Source organism: Taudactylus pleione, unplaced genomic scaffold (assembly GCF_031769625.1).
Source record: "Taudactylus pleione unplaced genomic scaffold, aTauple2 ptg000040l, whole genome shotgun sequence".
Taxonomy (NCBI): domain Eukaryota; kingdom Metazoa; phylum Chordata; class Amphibia; order Anura; family Myobatrachidae; genus Taudactylus; species Taudactylus pleione.
The window spans coordinates 23,918,357-23,939,390 of NW_028284442.1; the positions used below are offsets into that span (position 1 = coordinate 23,918,357).

Genomic DNA, 21,034 nt, shown 5'->3' on the forward strand with positions numbered 1-21,034 from the left:
TTTTTAGGCCAAAAGGTTGTACCGAGGAAGCTGGATGACTATGCTAAGCGACACAAGGGGGCGGCACAAACACGTGGCCCATCTAGGAGTGGCACTGCAGTGGCAGACAGGAAGCCAATCAGCGTTATGGTGCCCATTTGCATGTAGCACGAACCCGGGAGATCCGTGCTACATGCATCTGTGTGATTGGCACAGAGCAATGACAGGTCCGTGAGACCCGTCTGTGCTGCTGTGGTAAAAAAAAAAAAAAAAAACCTGTGTAAAAAAAGAAAAAAATGGCGTGCACCCCCCCAAAAAAGAGCAACCAGCCCCGGGCATTAGTAACCCAGTGCTGGGTGTGCTTAAATACAGGGGACAAACGACGTAGGGGTCCCCTGTACTTAAGCACAACCAGCACCGGGCTAGTCAGAACCAGCGCTGGTTGCCAAAATACGGGGGACAAACGACGTAGGGGTCCCCTGTATTCTGCGCAACCAGCTCTGGGCTCTGATCCGGTCCTGGTTCTGGAAATATAGGGGACAAAAAATGAGTAGGGTTCCCCTGTATGTTCCAGAACCAGCACTGGACTTTTTCTAGCGGGGGGCTGATGCCACAGCCAGGGGAGCCCTTTCACCGGGCCCCCCAGCCGCAGCATCAACCCTGACCGCTAGTCAGCCCAGGCCGGGGATCCCTGGAGAGCTGGGGACCCCCCCAATAAAGGGGTCACCCTCTCCAGGGCACCCCAGGCCCAGGCTGATAGCCCGGGGCTATCCCCGCCACCCCTGGTGGCGGTGGGTGGCGGGTTGATTGTGTGGTGTGGTGTAAATAAAGAATATCAAACATTGTCTTTACAAGTAGAACTGCAAGTCCCAGCTAGCCTGCCCCGCATGCTGGTACTTGGAGAACCACAAGTACCAGCATGCAGGGCATTAAGGGCCCACTAGTACCTGTAGTTCACCTGTAAAAAAAATGTTTAAAAAAACACAGGACACACACACCGTGACAGTATAAGTTTATTAAACATACATACACACACACACATGTACACATACTCACCTATGTAACCTGTAGCATCGGTCCACTTGTCCGGTAAAGTATCCCTAGGGGACCTGTGAAAAAAAACATACTCACCATCTCCTATGCGAGGTTCTGTCCTCTTCGTTCCAAAGTAGGCATCCCCGGACTTGGCAAAAAAAAAAAACGAAAACGCGATCCACGAACTTAGTACCGTTCTATAGAACGGTACTTCCCGAATGAGAGCTTAGCGGCGGGGTATCACCATGGAAACCCCGCTGCTAAGCGTTCATTGGCTGAGAGAGGTCATCTCCCGTCTCTCAGCCAATGAACGGCTCCCTCCATTGTAGTCAATGGTGGGAACCGCAGGGTAAACTTTAATAACCTTGCGGCTCCCAGCATTGACTACAATGGAGGGAGCCGTTCATTGGCTGAGAGACGGGAGATGGCCTCTCTCAGCCAATGAACGCTTAGCAGCGGGGTTTCCATGGTGATACCCCGCCGCTAAGCTCTCATTCGGGAAGTACCGTTCTATAGAACGGTACTAAGTTCGTGGATCGCGTTTTCGTTTTTTTTTTTTGCCAAGTCCGGGGATGCCTACTTTGGAACGAAGAGGACAGAACCTCGCATAGGAGATGGTGAGTATGTTTTTTTTCACAGGTCCCCTATGGATACTTTACCGGACAAGTGGACCGATGCTACAGGGTTACATAGGTGAGTATGTGTACATGTGTGTGTGTGTGTGTGTGTGTGTATGTATGTTTAATAAACTTATACTGTCACGGTGTGTGTGTCCTGTGTTTTTTTTAAACATTTTTTTACAGGTGAACTACAGGTACTAGTGGGCCCTTAATGCCCTGCATGCTGGTACTTGTGGTTCTCCAAGTACCAGCATGCGGGGCAGGCTTGCTGGGACTTGCAGTTCTACTTGTAAAGACAATGTTTGATATTCTTTATTTACACCACACCACACAATCAACCCGCCACCCACCGCCACCAGGGGTGGCGGGGATAGCCCCGGGCTATCAGCCTGGGCCTGGGGTGCCCTGGAGAGGGTGACCCCTTTATTGGGGGGGTCCCCAGCTCTCCAGGGATCCCCGGCCTGGGCTGACTAGCGGTCAGGGCTGATGCTGCGGCTGGGGGGCCCGGTGAAAGGGCTCCCCTGGCTGTGGCATCAGCCCCCCGCTAGAAAAAGTCCAGTGCTGGTTCTGGAACATACAGGGGAACCCTACTCATTTTTTTCCCCTGTATTTCCAGAACCAGGACCGGATCAGAGCCCAGAGCTGGTTGCACAGAATACGGGGGACCCCTACGTCGTTTGTCCCCCGTATTTTGGCAACCAGCTCTGGTTCTGACTAGCCCGGTGCTGGTTGTGTTTAAGTACAGGGGACCCCTATGTCGTTTGTCCCCTGTATTTAAGCACACCCAGCACTGGGTCACTAATGCCCGGGGCTGGTTGCTCTTTTTTTGGGGGGGGGGCACGCCATTTTTTTCTCTTTTTACACAGGTTTTTTTTTTTTTATTTACCACAGCAGCACAGACGGGTCTCACGGACCCGTTAGTGCTCTGTGTCAATGACACAGATGCAAGTAGCACGGATCTCCTGGTCCGTGCGTGCATCTGTGTCATTGAAATACACAGCAGCACAGACGGGTCTCACTGACCCATCTGTGCTCTGTGTCACTGTCAATCACACAGATGCATGTAGCACGGATCTCACGAGTCCGTGCTACATGCAAATGAGCACCATAATGCTGATTGGCTGAGAGCCGTGACAGACGGCTCTGTCAGCCAATCAGCACTTTGCCCATTAAAGGCAAAGGCATTTTTTTTTAAATGGCCGCTCGAGGCAAAACCTCGAGATCCGACAGCAGATCTCGAGGTTTTGCCTCGGGAGAGGGATCCGGGGCAGACAGGGAGATCCGAGCTTGGGCTCGGATCGCCCCGGATCCCCGAAGTTCGGGTGGGTTCGGTTCTCAGGGAACCGAACCCGCTCATCCCTAGTTTTAATACGCTCGTATGTAAAATGTCACGATCTTCGCTTGTAAACTGTGGATTTTTGTATAGAAAGACAGAAGGACAAATTTTCACTTTTATATAGTAGATATTTAGCAGTCCACATGTTTAGCAAATTTGGCCAGGGGACAATTAGAGGATTATGTTGTATGAACGAATCACAGCATGTGTGGACACCTGACTCAAACGTAGATGTGAGCATTAGCCTCACAGAACAATCGGATGATCAGCATTAGGCAGCTCACAGTTAATCACCTCATATACACAGTAACATCTATTAGCATATATGGAGAGGTGCCGTCAGACTTACTGTAAGAGAAGTGAAAGTCATGCACATCCCTCCGAAGCCGTTCAGACACAAGGCTACGAAAATCAGTACAGACAGAGCTGTCAATGACATAAAAGACGGGTGATTATTATCTGAGATTTCAGTCTGACATCAGTACCAGACATCTAACATGGAACGTATATATAAACATCCTGAGGGCAGTACAATAATCTTCATAATTCGCTATTTCCAGGTGTCACAAGAAAAACAGGGCCCGATTCAGAGGCGGACGCAGTGTCGATGTCTGACGCAGGCGGACAATGTTTTCAGTCTGCGCATATGTCTGAGTCACACTGAGCACGCGTCCCGATAGTTACCACCAGAATGTAGAATGAATTTGGACGTAGAGAGAGGCAATTTTGGTGGGTCACCCTAGGTGGTAGAAGGGGGTGGCTAGCTAGACGCGGGTGTGTTTCGGTAACTACTTTGTTTTTTCTGCAGTTGCACTGAATTCAGCGGCCATGTTCAGCTAGATAATCTGTGCCTCCATACAGCTGGTGCAATGTTCAATGGTGCAACGAATATGAGGCCAAAAATGCATCTTAATGTGCAAAGCAGCTGATTAATGGCACAGCCGGTGGGCATCTCTGTACGAATTCCATTGGCCGTTCTATTAGCATAAAGATGCAGTCGCGCTGTGGAAAAAGATGCAGTTGCGGCAGCATTATCGCGCATCTCTGAATCAGGCCCATTGTATTAACTGAGATTAACTGAAATTCTTGTCGCACAATTGCAAACGGGTTATTATATGTATTAGCCCCACAATTCAAAGCAAGTATTTGGAAAAGGTGCCAGTGTACCACACAAACCTGTGCAATCAGTATAAACCCCCGAGCACATAAGCCATATTTCTGATGTCAGAGAAAGGCTAATGTGCTGCTGTGTTATAATCTCTGCCATTCAGATGTAGATGAATCCATCGGGCCTGAGTTGCACTGTGTGAGTTCATTAATGTTTGCTAGATGGTCTGGTCTCTATAAGGCGGGACCTGATGCTGAGATGAACACAAGTCGGCTGTAACTGCTCCCTTTGCTTGCATGGAAAAAACTGTATAAAGTATATTCTCCTGTATTAAGTTGTACAAATTGTTGCTGTGTAGCTGCCACCAATCTGTAATCTATAGTTTGATACTAGTTATCATCATGGGTGTACACTGGCACCAATCAATGTACTTGGGGCCTGATTCAGCAGAGGATGGAATTGCAAAGCCGCACCCTAGCAGCTTTGCAATACTGTCCTTGCTAATATGGAATTGCAGCACGAGGTGCCTGACACTCGCTGCTGCATCTGCGATACCAGCGCTGCGACTGAAGTCGCAGTCTGGAATCACAATCACGACCATCAGTTGCGATGTTGGACATCGCCGGCTAGCTGAGTAAGCCTCAGTGTATGCAGCCTGGCCAGCATGCGAGGCCAGGAATCCTTTACCGGGAACTCAGGCCATGCCCAAACCCCCTCCCCCTTCCCCCGTAAACACCTCTGCCTGTCAATCAGGCAGACGCATATGGGGGCCATGCGCAGAACGGGTCCTGCACACAAGCAAATTCCCGATAGTAGCATCAGGCCCTTGGTGCAAATAATACACTGGGAAACAGGTGCATTTACACATCTGTTCAGCTCTGCATAGCCCACAATATTGTCATCACCATGGTCATGGTCATGGTGTAATAGCTAGCATTACTGCCTCACAGCACTGAGGTCGTGGGTTCAACTCCCACTACGGCCCTAACTGTGTGGAGTTTGTATATTCTCCCTGCCTGAGTGGGTTTCCTCCGGGTACTCCGGTTTCCTCCCACACTCCAAAAATATACTGGTAGGTTAACTGGCACCCAGCAAAAATTAACCCTAGTGTGTATGTGTGCGTAGATGTGGTAGGGAATATAGATAGTAAGCTCCACTGGGGAAGGGACTGATGTGAATGGCCAAATATTCTCTGTAAAGCGCTGCGGAATATGTGTGCGCTATATAATAACTGCCAATAATAATAATCACGCCCTATCTGAGCTTTGTCTATGTGAGGGCTACTCAGTTACTCCCTTTCAGCTGCAAGTGTAGTTTACCTTGAATGCATACGGCTCTGCATCGCCCATATTTTTATATACTTGGTTCCTGAGCACGTACAGCGCAAAGTCATGCAAGATACGCTCCGCAAATAGGTGTAAATGCAACTCGGCATCAGGCCCAAAATGTGTCCTTATAAGACAAGCAGTTTAACGTTCTATCTAATTGGCCTTGGAGAGATTAGAGCAGGAAAGTCTGCTGGCCTTCTGGTGGGCTCCACAACAATTTTGTCAGCAGCCCTGAACATACTGTGACATAAAACTGAGTAGGTGTAGAGTATAGGTTATTTCCTTTACAGTGTACAGCTTGTAACGAGGATGATTACACTGCCTTAGTGTATTACTTACAGTTGGGATTACTTGATCCATATGCAATCAACAGACAAGAAACCCCAAAACTGGCACTGTAAATCAGAAGACATCAAAATAACTTGTTATTTATCATAGAAACTAAAATCACCATGACCACAACGTGTTCCAAGTTTACACACCTTCCACTTAGCCTTAGCTTGCGTGGCCCGTACTTGTCCATGATGATACCCAGGGGTAGGGAGATGGCACTGAGTAGGAAGGATCCCACCGTAAAGGCCAAATTTAACATCTCATCTTGTTCCTTACACACCAGCCAACCATTCAGCTCGATGATTTGTTCTTTGTCTGTCTCATTCCAAAACAGGGAACTGCTGTTGGTGATGTTGTTTGATGTTATGTTGTCTAAACAGGACAGAAAGCTACAGTTAGACATGATAAAAGCAGTATACAGGCAGCATATCGTGAAATAACTAGCAGGACAGTGCATATTACCAACACGTCTAGGTTACAGTAACATACAACATTCAGTTTAATAAATTCTGAGTAAAAATGAAACCCTAAGTAATTATATCAAGTACTCAATTCAACACTATAATTGTTAATTAATATATATATATATATATACACTGGAACCACAGCAAATCCTAGCTGTATGCTTTGCTAGCCTGCCATCAATCTTGTCCTGTATATAGCACGCAAAAGCAATAATTTAAAACAAAGCAGATCTGGAAATTAAGGTAAAATAAAAATCGTATCAATAAAAGAAAAAATATATATTTCAGTCCCTACTTTTTAACATAGAATTAGGTGCAATCAGTAGCAAACACAGGATTTCTAGAGGGGGGTTTCCCAAAAGCTTGATTATAGTGTGAGTGTGGCCAGTCCATGAAGAGGGCAGAATTAGTAATTAACCAGCTTTAATATGTGTCATACAAAGTGTATTATGTCATAATTCCAGCATATACAGGACCAGCGATCACAGTAACCAATTATATGCGTCATACATAGTGTATTGTGTCACAATTCCAGCATATACAGGACCAGCGATCACAGTAAGCCATTATATGCCTCATACTTAGTGTATTGTGTCATAATTCCAGCATATACAGGACCAGCGATCACAGTAACCCATTATATGCCTCATACTTAGTGTATTGTGTCATAATTCCAGCATATACAGGACCAGTGATCACAGTAACCCATTATATGCCTCATACTTAGTGTATTGTGTCACAATTCCAGCATACACAGGACCAGAGATCACAGTAAGTTTAATGTTTTTATTTTAGATGTGGGCACCATTCCAGAGCATGGGAGCAAGTCTGGGAGCCTGGAGGAGTAGCAGAAGAACCTAGCACTGCCCTGGACATATATGTACATATTGGGCTCTATAGCAGTGCATCCCTAACAGTGCATGATCTCCTAGTTGGTGCACAGGTTATTTATTACTGGCTGATACATGTTAAAAGATCCACAGTTGGTGCTAATTATTTCATTTGTGATACAGAGAAGAACATGCAGCACTAGTAAAATACTATTTCTATTGTGGTCATGATGAGGGTTGGGGAGGGGGGTTTCCAGGTAGCCAGAAACCCCCCCCCCCCCCCCCTGCGTTTGCCTATGGGTGCTACAGTCACTAAATTGAATGCAAAACTGTGAACAATCCTACATTGTAATAAGAGACAACCTCATATCATTTCCTCCCCACACCCATATATTATTGCTTTAAGGATTAACTTTTAAACATTTTTTATGTATGTATTTCTAATTTTCTAGGAACTAGATCTATGTTGAAACTGAAAACTTCACTTTGTTTATAGTCTTTTTTTCCCTGAAGTGTGCTGGCACTAGAATGGTTATGTGCTGCCAGAGACTATTCAGAACTTTAGAGAGAGTCTTGGCTGCCTTCAGGAACTCTGTGTTACCCCCAAAACCAGATGTTCAGCCTCACTGGTGTTTACAACTGGTATAGACACTGAATTTGTTTAATTTGTAGGGGTTTAACGGAAACTACAGTATACTCATATTGTGGTTATTTATCAAGCATAAATCATGTAGAAAAGGGGCAAAGTAATTTTACTTTAGTGGGACAAAATGCGAAGGATCTCAAGGAAGATTCAAACAAGCAAGAGCTGCTGCACATTTTCCAGCCACTTATGATATGATAGCCGATTTCTGGTAGTACCTCCATAGACTGCAAGCAGAAATCAGCGACTCGAGTAGGCAGTAGAACATGTTCCACCCCCGGCAACAGCGCTTAATTGAAACGGACCCTTAAATAGACCAGCCAGGTAGGCCAGAGATCTGCATTTAATGGTTAATAGCCAATAGCTTTATATTGACTTTATGTACAACTGACCCACTCTTTCTTACCTTAAAAACAGATATGTTATAGTCAAGGATGAACCAGACTGTATTTTTATTTTCTTTTGTACAGTTATCTCTGATAATCATTCAGGAGTTGTTCAGTGAGTCCTGCCATATTGCAGACTACTTACTTGGATCACTATATAAACACTGCACCTATATGTTGAATTGAATGACAATTACAGCAAACATTTCTGCTATAGAATTTTTTTTTTGGGGGGGGGGAAGTTTGCTGCCAAAAACAACACCACGATCTAAAATTCTGTTGAGACATGTCTCAATCTTGAACACAAGTAGTGCGTGTTTTTCTATTGTCTCTCTGTCCCTTGGAGTTCTGCATGTATGAATAGAAGGCTATTACGTTTTAGAAGAAGTGTTTTATTTGTGCAGTGGCTTGTTCCTGAAGGGCGCAGCGAGTAACGCCAGGCTGTTGTTTCTCTTCTCTCAGAGCCTTCACAGAGAATTCTATTGTCTTTCTTAGATGTGCTTATATAGGGACACACAAAGCCATCTTATAAAGGTTATTTCAAAGGTCAGCAAATCAATAAATACTAACTACAAAAATTGATTTTGCCAACACGTCCTGTAATGACCACACTACAGTTATGTTAATAATTGTACAGGCTATGGTAAAGATGCAGGCCGAAGGTGCAAACATTTACTACAGTATCTATACCATTTCCTTCCATCCCCCATTAGTTGTCTCTGTGTGTCTAGTGACTTTAGCAAAACAAGGATAAGGTAACAGGAAACAGATGTGGGTGAAAGGTCAGTCAGATAAGCAATGGCATAAACTCATGTACAAGAGTAATGCTAGGTACACACTAGACGATATGTCGTCTGATCCCACGGATCAAAATGACATATCGGGTACATCATCTAGTGTGTACCCATGATATGGGCGCTCCCTCGGGTCTTTAGTGACATCGCCCATCGGCCCTACTGCATGTCGCCAGCACGATGTCATGCTGTAGAGTGCAGCATGACACATTCCTCGCTCCCATCGGACCCGGCATCGGCAAGTGTGTATGCACTTGCTGCATGCCGGGTCGTGATGCCGTCCATGTCGCGCTGGGTACATATCATGTAATGTGTACCCAGCTTAAGATAATTAAATATGGTGGCTCTCTCAGCTTCCTGACCGAGTTGTGCGCTTCTGCGCTGCTTTTCCCTACGGCCGCGCATTGTATTCACTTTCATATGTTAATGCGACAATCGTCTGATTTGAGTCGCAAATCTGAAATTGCAAGTCTATCCTGCCCACTGTTCTATCATCCGCAGACGCAGCCATCATCATTAATCATACTTACCTATGCTTGCGGAAGTTGTGGGAGGCTCCCTAAATTTTGGGTAGCACCCCCGGAAGAGTGTCCCGATCTCCCGCATCCCGCTTACTTCCTAGTGAAGTGGGCAGGGTGGGGAGATAATTGTCGGTAATTGAGGCTTCGTATGGAGGAGGCGGGGCTAATTGTGAATTCAGCTAATTTAGCCCCGCCCCTTACATCAGTCCCACGATTCACAGCAGTTTGCCATGATGGGGAGAGGCCTAACCACCTAGGAGGCTGGCCCTGCCCCCGAAGTGGCCAAATGGGTCTCCTCTCCGGACTTCTCCCAGGCAGAAGATATTTAAAGTTGGCAAGTATGTAATTAGTATTGGCACTTGCACTAGCCCCATGCTAGCTGCAAGTGATCCATCAGAAACAGCCGTCTCTTCCCCATATGTTCAACTCGAATGGCACGGACCTGTACATACACGCCCACAACACTCCCCGCCCTTGATACTCCCCGCCCAGAAACGCCTACTTCATGCTGGTCTCTGTTCGACTAAAATGTAGCACGCATGCACCTACCTGCGACTTGGGACACATCGCGGGCGATCCAATAATTTAGCCAAATGCTATTTTTTTAAGGCGCCCGATGGAGTAATTAAATTGTTGCTCTGAGCGCAATAGCCACTGGCACCGGCATTTCTTCTCGCACCCTGATGAAGATGCAAGCAAAGATGTGCGAGAAACCCGCGGTTAGGGTGCCCTAGCCAGGACTTTAGACGGGTTTAGCCGTTTTACATGGCTAAGTCCAGTCTAATAGGACGATAATTAATGAGCACCCAGAACAATTAAATTGCAAAACTGGGGGCTCATTAACTATCGCAGCCCATGCAACAATTGAGACGACCCCATCATGAGGCGCACGTGAAGACTGTGTTTTGCAATTTAGACGCTTGAGAATTCAGTTTGAATTACAGGAGATGCATCCATTTTCCCAGATGGGTCCATATGAGGCCCAAAGCCAGTTCTGATATTGGTTATTGGTAATAAGTAGACAGCCTTAAGACATGGCAGTGGGTATAACATATCAGTAAACAAGTCTGTTTTAGCTCTGGAATGGAACAGGCTGTCTGCAGTAAGGTCTTACCCAGTGTCCTCGGCACGGAGACTGTTTTGAAGGATTCTGGCTCAGTTCCCAAGACAGAAAAGGGTTTGTTTGTATTACAAGACATTATAATTAATGTCTATCTGGAAAACACTGGGGGACATTAACTCTTTACTGCAGGCTTTGTAACCTATTGCACTGTAACCAAATTAAGTCTGTAAATCAGGTTTGTTGTTTGTTAATTTACTAAAATAATTTCTTCATTATATAATATTGTCCAAAAACACGCACCCAGGTAATGTTACAAAAATAAACCATGAACCAATTGCCATCTTTAATTTTCTGAATGTCCGGGAGAATACCGGAATATTTATGTTACTGAACATTTACATGTGACTAGTCATATATGCATATTGGTGGGAAGAATTTGAAGGTATAGATATAGACACACTTACATTGCAGCACAGTAAATCAGTTGCTGGGAATAGTGTAAAATCCTAAAATTTCCTAAGCCCTGGCATGGAGGTGATCCAGTGTCATGGCGCAATGTAATATATGGTTATGGACAATTTCATTTCACATAACAAAAAGGACAAAGTGTCCTCTAGGCCCTGTGGTTTCAATTGTTTATTGTGAGCAGTGATATATTCCCTTGTTTTTACAAATCATGTACATAGGTAAAATGAAGCTGGACAGACGTGTCCTCATACACCTAGCCTGAATATGCCATGCGGCACAGACGCCTGTCGCGAGTGAGCCACCAGGTCCCGTGCGACTCAGTTTTTTTGTCTTTTTTTGTCCAAATATGCGTCTTAGTCGCAATTGGGTGCGAGAAACAGCTTCATGAGACTGCACTGATTAATATGATATGCACATCGGAACTTGGCATGTAAAAAAGCTGCGACCGCTGCATCGTGGTGCTTTGTATGGGATGTTGTTACTTTACTGACGATCGAGATGCCGGCCACAACACCGGCGCCAGAATCCCGAAATCGGGTGAGATGCTGACGCCGGAATCCCAACAGCTGGCATTCCGATCGTAAGTATAGCAGAGGAGGGTTGGGTTTAGGCACCACCTAAAGGGGGGAGGGTTAGGCTGCTGGGGTGGGAGGGTAGGATTAGGCACCCCTGGGGGAGGATTAAGTTTAGGGGGGTTAGGGTTAGGCACTAAGGGGGGACGGTTAGGTTTAGGGTGCAGGGAGGGGGAGGTTAGATTTAGGCACTGGGGGGGTTAGGTTCAGGCACCAGGGAGGGAGGGTTAGGGTAGGGAGAGGGGGAAGGTTAGGATACCTACCGACAGGTGTCGGTATGCTAACAACTTTGGGATGCCGGCATCTGGATTCTGAACGCCGGGATCCTGAGCGCCGGCATCCCATACCCATCCCACTGGGGGGAGGCTGCTAATTTCACATTGCCCCATGGACCCGCCCCTGTCTGACACTCACAGTGTGTGTGAACTTTTATGTCATACACCAACCATATGTTAGAGATATAGGTATTGAGAAAAATATACTTCCACCTATTAGAACATTTTACCATTTAATAGCTGCCAAAACACCAAATGTTGGACAAACTGATGATATTCACACTATTTGGAGTACTACAGTCATGTTCTCTACCACAAAATATCATCACAGATGAAAGAAGGCACATAAATTACCTGATTAGTAAATTTGCTGAGAATTTAGTTGAGTATCTATATGTTGGTCATATTTCTGAAATGACAAATGCTATATTGCCCCACCTGACAGAGCTCCCTGATGGAATGCACGGAACAAGGGAAATGACGGGTCTATCCCAACATCCCTGAAACTGAATTGGTTGGAAGTAACATGACATTCCTGTACTTCACTGGTTTGGCCGAAACTGAACTTGAGAATGTGAGCTCTGGATCCTGCATCATTCCAGCCCCTTACTTACATAATTATAAGTCATGGCTTTCTGTGGTGGCTAACATTTAGTATTACATTTTGGTTAATCTGTAACCACAGTTAGTTTTATGGCTGTAAAAAGAAATATTTTAGAATGTGACCTCTGTAGTCACAAAAAGCTATTAAATGTACACTTACAAGTATAACAAAAGGAGAATGAATGCGAAATAGTAAAGGCAGATTTAAAAGTAAGAGCCGTATTCAATTTGAGCCGAGCCGCGATACTTTTTCGCGGCCCGGACTTTCCGCCTACTTCGCCTGTTTTGTAGGCGGAAAAGTATTGCGGCCGTGCCGGCTTTACCCCGTATTCAATTTGAGTGTACGCGAAAACGGGACCCGACGAAACTTGAACAAGCGGAAAGTACTGTCAGATTTTGGGAAATCAGCCTGACACCCCCCAAAAGATGCTCTGACATGGGGGTTCCCTATGGTACCCCCCGATTTGGCTTGCTGAAAATATTTGGTGTTTTTAAACAGGTTCAATAGCTGCTAAATAACGTTTTTCTATACGTGATGCAGAATAGTATTCAGGAGTATTTTTTACAGAAAATAACTTATCCCAGCAAATTTGGGGTACTTGAAAATGGGGGTCAGCAAATTTAAAAGTTGGTAAAGTGAAGTTGAAAAAAACGTGAAAAATCCACCTGCCGCAAGCACCTGCAATCAAAAAAACACTTGGGGCATACTAGGGTCAAGTTCGCTAGTTTTTAACTTTGCACCCCAACATTTTTTTTTTCGCCCTTTTTTCAAAGTAATTTTTTTTGGGTGTCCTTAAGTGTTTTTTTTTTTAATTTTGACACAGTTAACCTTTGGGGGACTGTCTGAAGGCTGCAGGGGGCACCCCAAAACCCCAATTCTGCACTTGTTTCCGCCTCCCATTAATAGGTGAAACTTTTCCGCCTAATACGTTGCATTGACTTTCCTCCTAGGCGGAAAGTCTTTCAAATTGAATACGGGGTAAAAGCAAAACAGGCGAAAATGATGTCATCAGTGAAAAAGTATCGCGGATCCGGACTTTTCGCCTCAAATTGAATACGGGCCTAAGTTGGATATTCGACCATCACATAAAAAGTGTGTTCCTACACATTCAGTTACAAATTTGGGTAGTCTAATGAATGTGCTACCGCACTAACTGGCAAATGGTTACTTCTTCTCTGCACAAGGATGTTGCTCAGAGACAAAAATGCCACAGGCCCCTAGGCACACGTACAGTGGCGTAACTATGGAGGGTGCAGGGGGTGCGGTTGCTATGGGGCCCGGCGGCTTAAGGGGCCCGCCGGCCCAGCGATCGCACCCCCTGCACTTTCCATATGCCGGGCGCCCGCTGAGATTGTGTTACCAGCGGACGCCCGACTCCTACTCAAACCCCCGGCGGCAGCCGGAGGACGGAGCTCACTCCATCTTCCGGGTCCCGCAATGCACTATGGGAGTGACGTCATGACGTCACTCCCATAGTGCCGAGGAGCGGACGCCGGGGACGGAGTTCAGGAATGAGCTCCGTCTTCCGGGTCCCGCAGTGCACTATGGGGGTGACGTCATGACGTCACTCTCATAGTGCCGAGGAGCGGGCGACGGGGCGGTCGGCGGCTTCACAGGAGCGGGGATAAGGTAAGTTTTTTTTTGTTTGCTTTCTGTGTGCGCACGCGCCCGCGCGCGTGGGGGGAAGTTACTGGGATCTCACTACTGGGGGCATTACAGAGGGCTCACTACAGGGGGCAGCTACTGGGGGCATTACAGGGGGCTCACTATTGGGGGAAGCTACAGGGGGTCACTACTGGGGGCAGCTACAGGGCTTCACTACTGGGGCAGCTACTGGGGTCTCACTACTGGGGGCAGCTACAGGGGCTCACTACTGGGGGAAGCTACAGGGGGTCACTACTGGGGGCTCATTACTGGGGTCACTACAGGGGGCTCACTACTGGGGCAGTTACTGGGATCTCGCTACAGGGGGTCACTACTGGGGGCAGCTACAGGGGGGCAGCTACAGGGGGGCAGCTACAGGAGGTCACTACTGGGGGCAGCTACAGGGGGCTCACTACTGGGGGCAGCTACACAGGGCTCACTACTGGGGGCAGCTACAAGGGGCTCACTATTGGGGGCATTACAGGGGGCTCACTACTGGGGGCAATTACAAGGGGCTCTCTACTGGGGGCATTACAGGGGGCTCACTACTGGGGGCATTACAGGGGGCTCATTACTGGGGGCAACTACAGGGGGCTCACTACTGGGGGCACTGCGTAAGGGGCACCATTACAGTGGGCATTGCATAAGGGGCACCATTACAGTGGGCATTTAATGTTTTAGGGGAACTACTGTGGTTATTGTGTAAGACCTAAGTTAGGGGGGGCCCTTAAAAATGTTGCTATGGGGCCCAAAAAGTTCTAGTTACGCCCCTGCACACGTACCTAACAATAGCAGCTAAATTATATTATTGCTTCTAAAAATAGGCCCACTGCATCCACATAGCATCAAGAAGAATATAAAAAATGGCAATAAAAGTCCATAAAAAGAGGTTACAGTTTAAATCTAAAATGTATCTAACACTAAACACAATCGCCTTATACATAAACTGTGACATTAATACAGAGGGGGAATCCAATTAGCCATGGTGTTTATCTTATGCGTTAAATCAGGGGTTAATGCGCGGAAACCCACTGATTCCGCGTAAACTGCACAAATCAATGGGTTTCCCCTGCGTTAAACCCCCAATGGTGTCTTTTTTTCGCTGACTTTTCCTCGCAGCTACTGAAGCTGTGAGGAAAAGCCACCGAGGAGAATTACAAACTCCCTGAATGTCGGGGAAACTCCCTGAAACTGCAATCTCCCTGATGGGTGTAGCAATATCCCTGATGGGTGTAGTAATCTCCCTGATGGGTGTAGCAATCTCCCTGATTGCACCCCTATTATGTAGCTGTTATATACTTAGAAAAAAAAGAATGAACATTAGTGGAGATGCCAATGCCGGGATCCCGACAGCCGGCATCCCGATCGCAAGTACAGCGGGTGACCTTAGTTGTTAGCCGTGGGGGGGTTAGGTTTAAGCACTGACCGGGAGGGTTAGGATGCGGGGTAGGGATGGTTAGGGGGTGAAGGGGGGAGGGATAGCATACTTGCTTATCCCGTCAGGATCCCCAGCATCGGGATGCCGCTGTCTGTGTTTTGACAGCCGGCATCCTCAGTGCCGGGATTCCATATACCCAACCCAAACAAACATGCCCATCATTATCCAAACTGACAGTTGCAGGATCCACTCAAGTCTCTCACTATGCTTGGTTCCATGAGGATTATACGAGTATATGAATCGTCTGTATGCCAGTAACATTCATGCTACTATATTACACTCGTGTACCAGTCACAAGTGAGCATCAAGCACCAGATTTGTGTAGGCTTCTAGGAACACACTTCCATATTACACATCAGTCCTGTATTGTGTTCATAAGTTCCTTCCAGCTATTTCCTGTTTCCTCTCCTAATTAATTCCCTTCTACCTCAAACTGGCTTAGTTTTGCTAGTACTTTCATACTGTTATTATTATTATTATTATTACCAGTTATTTATATAGCGCACACATATTCCGCAGTGCTTTACAGAGAATATTTGGCCATTCACATCATTCCCTGCCCCAATGGAGCTTACAATCTATTTTCTCTACCACATGCTCACACACATACACACTAGGGTTAGTTTTCGTTGGGAGCCAATTAACCTACCAGTATATTTTTGGAGTGTGGGAGGAAACCGGAGTACCCGGAGGAAACCCACGCAAGCACAGGGAGTATATACAAACTCCAAACAGTTAAGGCCGTATTGGGTATCGAACCCACGACCTCATATATTTATACCTCCATATTTACATGTACAGTGTTAAGGCCACATAAGCCTAGGGTTGAAAATGCTGACGGGCCAGTACAGAGAAGGGGAGGAGCTGTGACCAGTGCGGTGTGGGTGTTTCCAGAGCCACGTGGGTGTGTACATCCCCTCTACATTATCAGCCCCACTGTCTTACTACAGAAACATAGAAAATTGCATAATCTTGTGAGAAAACTAGAAATGCAATTTTAATACTTATTATGTATGAACATTGTGTGGCCATAAAGACAGCTGGTCATCGTCAGCTGCCATGATAATGGGCCTATTTTTATGTGGAGGCTTAGAGCTGTAGATCCATCCGCCCCATTATTAATCTGGCCCCTGAGTGTTAGGAGTACATTTAATGGTAATTTGGAATACTGGGGAAAGCATCTGTCAAGTCTACAAGACAGCATCATGACCAAACAGAGTTGACATTTTAAATCAACATATTTATTATGTTTGGATGGGAAGAGACTTGCAGTAGGAAACGTCCTGCAGTGCAGGATACTACAATAGACTGCCAAAAGTGTAAAATCACACCATAAAGGAGCTCATTGTCCAGCAGCTACTGAAACAACCTTTTACTAGCCTCACAGTAAGTAATGAGAAGCCTGCCCCAGGAAATCCATGTCCAGGGACACATGGGTTACCAGTTCCCTTTGATACGTGCGATACAATAAATGTATACAAAAATGATTTACTCTCATTACCATGCAGGTTTTAGTGTGTAAATATAAACAGTGGTGACCTATTAGGGCCAATCTAGATGTCCGAGGATCTGTAAATGATTGGAATAATATCCAGAGGTTATCTTAAGCTGGGTACACACTGAGACGATGTCGACACGATATGGAGATTCCGGTCCAATCGAAACAACACATTGGCCGCATCGCACAATGTTTATGGCCAATATGCGTGCTCCTGCGGCCACTTGCGACATCGTCCGGTTGGCTGTGCTGCACATCCAACCGGACGATATTGCAAGCGGCCCCGTTGCAGGTAATGAATGACGGAATGATGTATCGTTCCGTCGTTCATTACCTCATTCTGATGTGTACCCAGGATCCGATGTCAGATCGTCCGGCCGACATATATCAGTTGGGTACACATTGCTCAGTGCTTAAAGGTCTCTACCCTGTACTGTAGCGATTAATATTGAGTAGTTCTAGTACATGATCTAAATTTCTCACATTTTGCTTTAGATCGGTGGTTCTCAAACTCGGCCCTCAGGACCCCACACAGGTCATATTTTCCTGGTCACCCAGCAGGTGCACAGGTGTATTCATTACTCACTGACACATTTTAAAAGATCCACAGGTGGAGCTAATTATTTCACTTGCGATTCTGTGAGGAGACCTGGAAAACATGCACTGTTTGGGGTCCTGAGGCCCAAGTTTGAGAACCTGTGCTTTAAATAATAAATGTATTATTATTATGTTCTAAAACTTTTAACAATAGGAAATAAAATGCAATATGTACAGTGTTAGCATTTGTGATGGTAACATTATAATTTTTGTTACTTCCGTGTGTTGGCAGTGTATTGGGTCATTAGCCTTGGAGTATGTGGTGCTTTGTATTTTATAACCCGTATATTTATCAGGGAATTGTAGGAGCAAATTCCACTAACGTACCATAACCTTAACCCCCACCTGACCACAAAGACTTGTGCATACTATATGCAAACTATATGCAATTGTTAGTACTTATCCTTTACACTATATTGCTACTAGTGTACTGTAAACCACCAATCAGATACATATTTAATATGTAATAAATAAATATATCTATATTTAACCACACAGGTGTACTCCTACATCACAAAGGGAGATCAAGAAACTATAGGCAGTCAGACCCTTAAAGCATTTCCTGATTTTACTTTCCCAGGTTAGACACTTTTTTGTACATAACCTTTTCATGTATTTTAATCTAGAGAAAAATATCCAAAAGCAGTGTTTTGTGCTGTCTTATTCCTCTGCAAATAGACTAGGGGTCTCAAAGCAGACCCGGTCGCAACCGGGTCGATGGTCCCCACAGAGCATGCGCACGACGGAGCCGGCTCCGTCGTGCGCATGCGCGAGACTCGGCTAGCGACGGGCGCTCTGTCACTAGGGGCCTCGTAGCAGACGGGGTGAGCTGTCGATGTTGAGTGACAGCTCGCCCCATTTGCTGGGCGGGCCGGGGGCATGCCCGGCCAAACGGAGGCGTTCCAGTCGGGACGCTTGCCGTTTGGGGGCGGCCCCACTGACATCATTGATGATGTCAGTGGGGAACTTCCTGCTCAAACAGAGCAGGAAGTTCCCTGGGGCTTACGAGTGCTCAGAACCAACCTTAGGGTATGGTCGTAAGCCCCGATGGTCGTGATGGTGATGACCATCGCGACCATCACCCTGATTGCAAGCTAAGCTGTGGGTGGTAACCCACAGCTTAGCTTGCGACCTGGAGGCAGCACTTCAAAACAAGAAGTGCCCGCCCTCATTCAGAGTGAGCGATCGCTTCTTGCGATCGACTCTGAACGAGGGCCTAGGTCTTGGTAATTATACGGACACCACTTTATCAACGCTGCATGTGCATTTCATCTGTCCATCAGTTTATACATTCAGTAGCTCAGAAAAAAGCCAGGTCAGTAGTGTGGTCGGGTTTACGGACAGCCATGCAACAGGATTGGGTTTAGTGACAGACAGGAAATAGGATAGGATTTAATGAGTCAAACATTGGGTTTAGCAATGGCCTTGTAGCTGGATCGGGTTTAATGAGGCTGGTCTGTGCAGCGGGAGATTTTAAATCAGCACTAAGGAATGCACAAGCATTGCTGAGCTAAGTGCCCTTATAATTAACAAGTACTGTTTTGTTTTTTTTTCATCACAAAATTGTAAAATTCAACAGTTATACCTCTTTTCCACCAAAAACCCAGGTCCGACCTGGGTTTTTGGACATGGTTCCAACCCTGGTCAGACCCATTTACACTGCACATTCGACCTGGGTTACTCCCAGTTCAGCCCTGTTCACACTGAACTCAGGTCTGCCCTGCTAAACCTGTGAGGTCATAAAAAGTGGGAGGTGACTGCTCCACCACCAATCAGCTCATTTTAGGCATGACCCAGGTCAGATAACACGGGTTGCACCTTTTACACTGCACCATTACCCGGGTGCATCCCTGGTCCAACCCTGGTAGCTACCTGGGTTGAATTGCTGGGTCACTTGACCTGGGTTATTTTTCAGGGATCCTTTTACACTGAGCTGCGACCCAGGTAGACCCAGCAAAAACCCAGGTTTTTCCTCTTGTGTAAAAGGGGTATAAGTGAATATACTGAAACAAGTCACTTGAAGAGATGGCGTTCTTTGTGCTCTACACCGTGGAAATATCAGTGTTTGATTTCAATGCAGTGAGGCATTTTGTATTTGAATGAGTCCATCGTTTTCAGTATTTTACATCCCAACAGAGAAGCATTAACCTTTGAAAGGTATACAGTTTCTGAAATGCACAATGCAAGAGAACAAGAGAGACCACCAGTTAATTTGCTATCATTGTCCATTCAGCCTGAGCTGCATTCAGCTAAATGGTCATTTAGAATAAATAGCAGTAATTGCATAGGGGATGATCTGATAATGAGTTGGATGGACTGGTTGGACTTTGCGCAGTGTAAAATATACCTACGTCACTAAGCAGTTCTGGCCATATCTTACACTTGGGGTTCCTTATGACTGGAGAGGCGGGACAGGGGAGGAGATGCATACGAGGTGTGGCTATTAAATAACAACTGATGCTATAATTTATGTTTGATTATATTAAGTACATTTTAACTCTGTTCCTCTTCTATGTACTCCCCTTCTGCATCCACCTACCGCTGCATTTTTATTTTCCATTGGTCAAAGCCGTGCTGTAGCTCATTATTTGTCAGCTGTCTCAACAGCTGTCGTTTTCTTCTTTACCTCAGTAACTGATCCTTTGAGTACAGATTAGACTTTAGAGAAAAGAAAGAAGTCACACGGTGCTAGGTCTGGCGAGTACGGAGTGTGTTCTAGCACTGCATTCTGTTTCTCGACCAAATACTGCTTCACAGAGAGAGCTGTGTGGACTGGTACGTTGTCCTGATGGAGGAGAAGCCTTGGAACCATCTTAGCACAAACTTTTGTCATGTTTAGATGCAAAACTTGCCTAACAATTTTTTTGTAGATGTTTACTATTTCTGCTATCATTCGGATGCTGAGTTGACAGTCAAGTCGATCAATTTTCAAATTTTTTTCCACATCTTTATTTGTTTTTGACGTGCAAGTCTTTCATCATCTGCGACATCATCAAGAACATCACTAAATCTTTTGAACAGTTCAAACACATGTGCACGTGACATACAATCTGCCCCGTAAGCCTCGGTTATGGTTAGAATATGGAAAGATTCGGTGGGCGTTTTGTTCAATATAACAAAAAAGTTTAAGTTAACACGTTGCTCTACTTTTGAACTAAGCATTTTTACAACGCACAGGAAAAACATGACTTATTTGAACGATGTGTGACAGCAAACTATCTGTGCGAAAGGGGTGAAACTTGCAAAACCGTTTTGAGACAGTCCAAGTCACCGTTCCTTGTTTCCCTTTTAGCAGTATGATTTATTTTTAGTACAGTCTCATTATTTAATAGCCACACCTCGTATATACCACTTATGGGTACCACAGTGATGATAATGATGACCATTGCCAGCACTTCCAAGGCACCTCTGATAGCGCATTCATCTCTGAAACGGATAGGTGCTTCCTTCATTCATCATGTCTATATTATAGGATTTTGTTGGCATAGTTTACTTTTA

The 21,034-nt window shown here is 45.7% G+C and overlaps 1 protein-coding gene across 1 annotated transcript in view; it reads right to left on the reverse strand.

Annotated features, from left to right (window-relative positions):
* SLC43A2 (solute carrier family 43 member 2) overlaps positions 1-21,034 on the reverse strand; it is a 73,755-nt gene that overhangs the window by 33,645 nt on the left and 19,076 nt on the right. The window contains exons 3-5 of the mRNA XM_088454825.1: positions 5,889-6,111; positions 5,746-5,801; positions 3,320-3,396 (exon numbers count right to left, since the gene is read on the reverse strand). Coding sequence (XP_088310951.1) covers positions 3,320-3,396; positions 5,746-5,801; positions 5,889-6,111 — 356 coding nt within the window. The remainder of the gene's footprint in view (positions 1-3,319; positions 3,397-5,745; positions 5,802-5,888; positions 6,112-21,034) is intronic.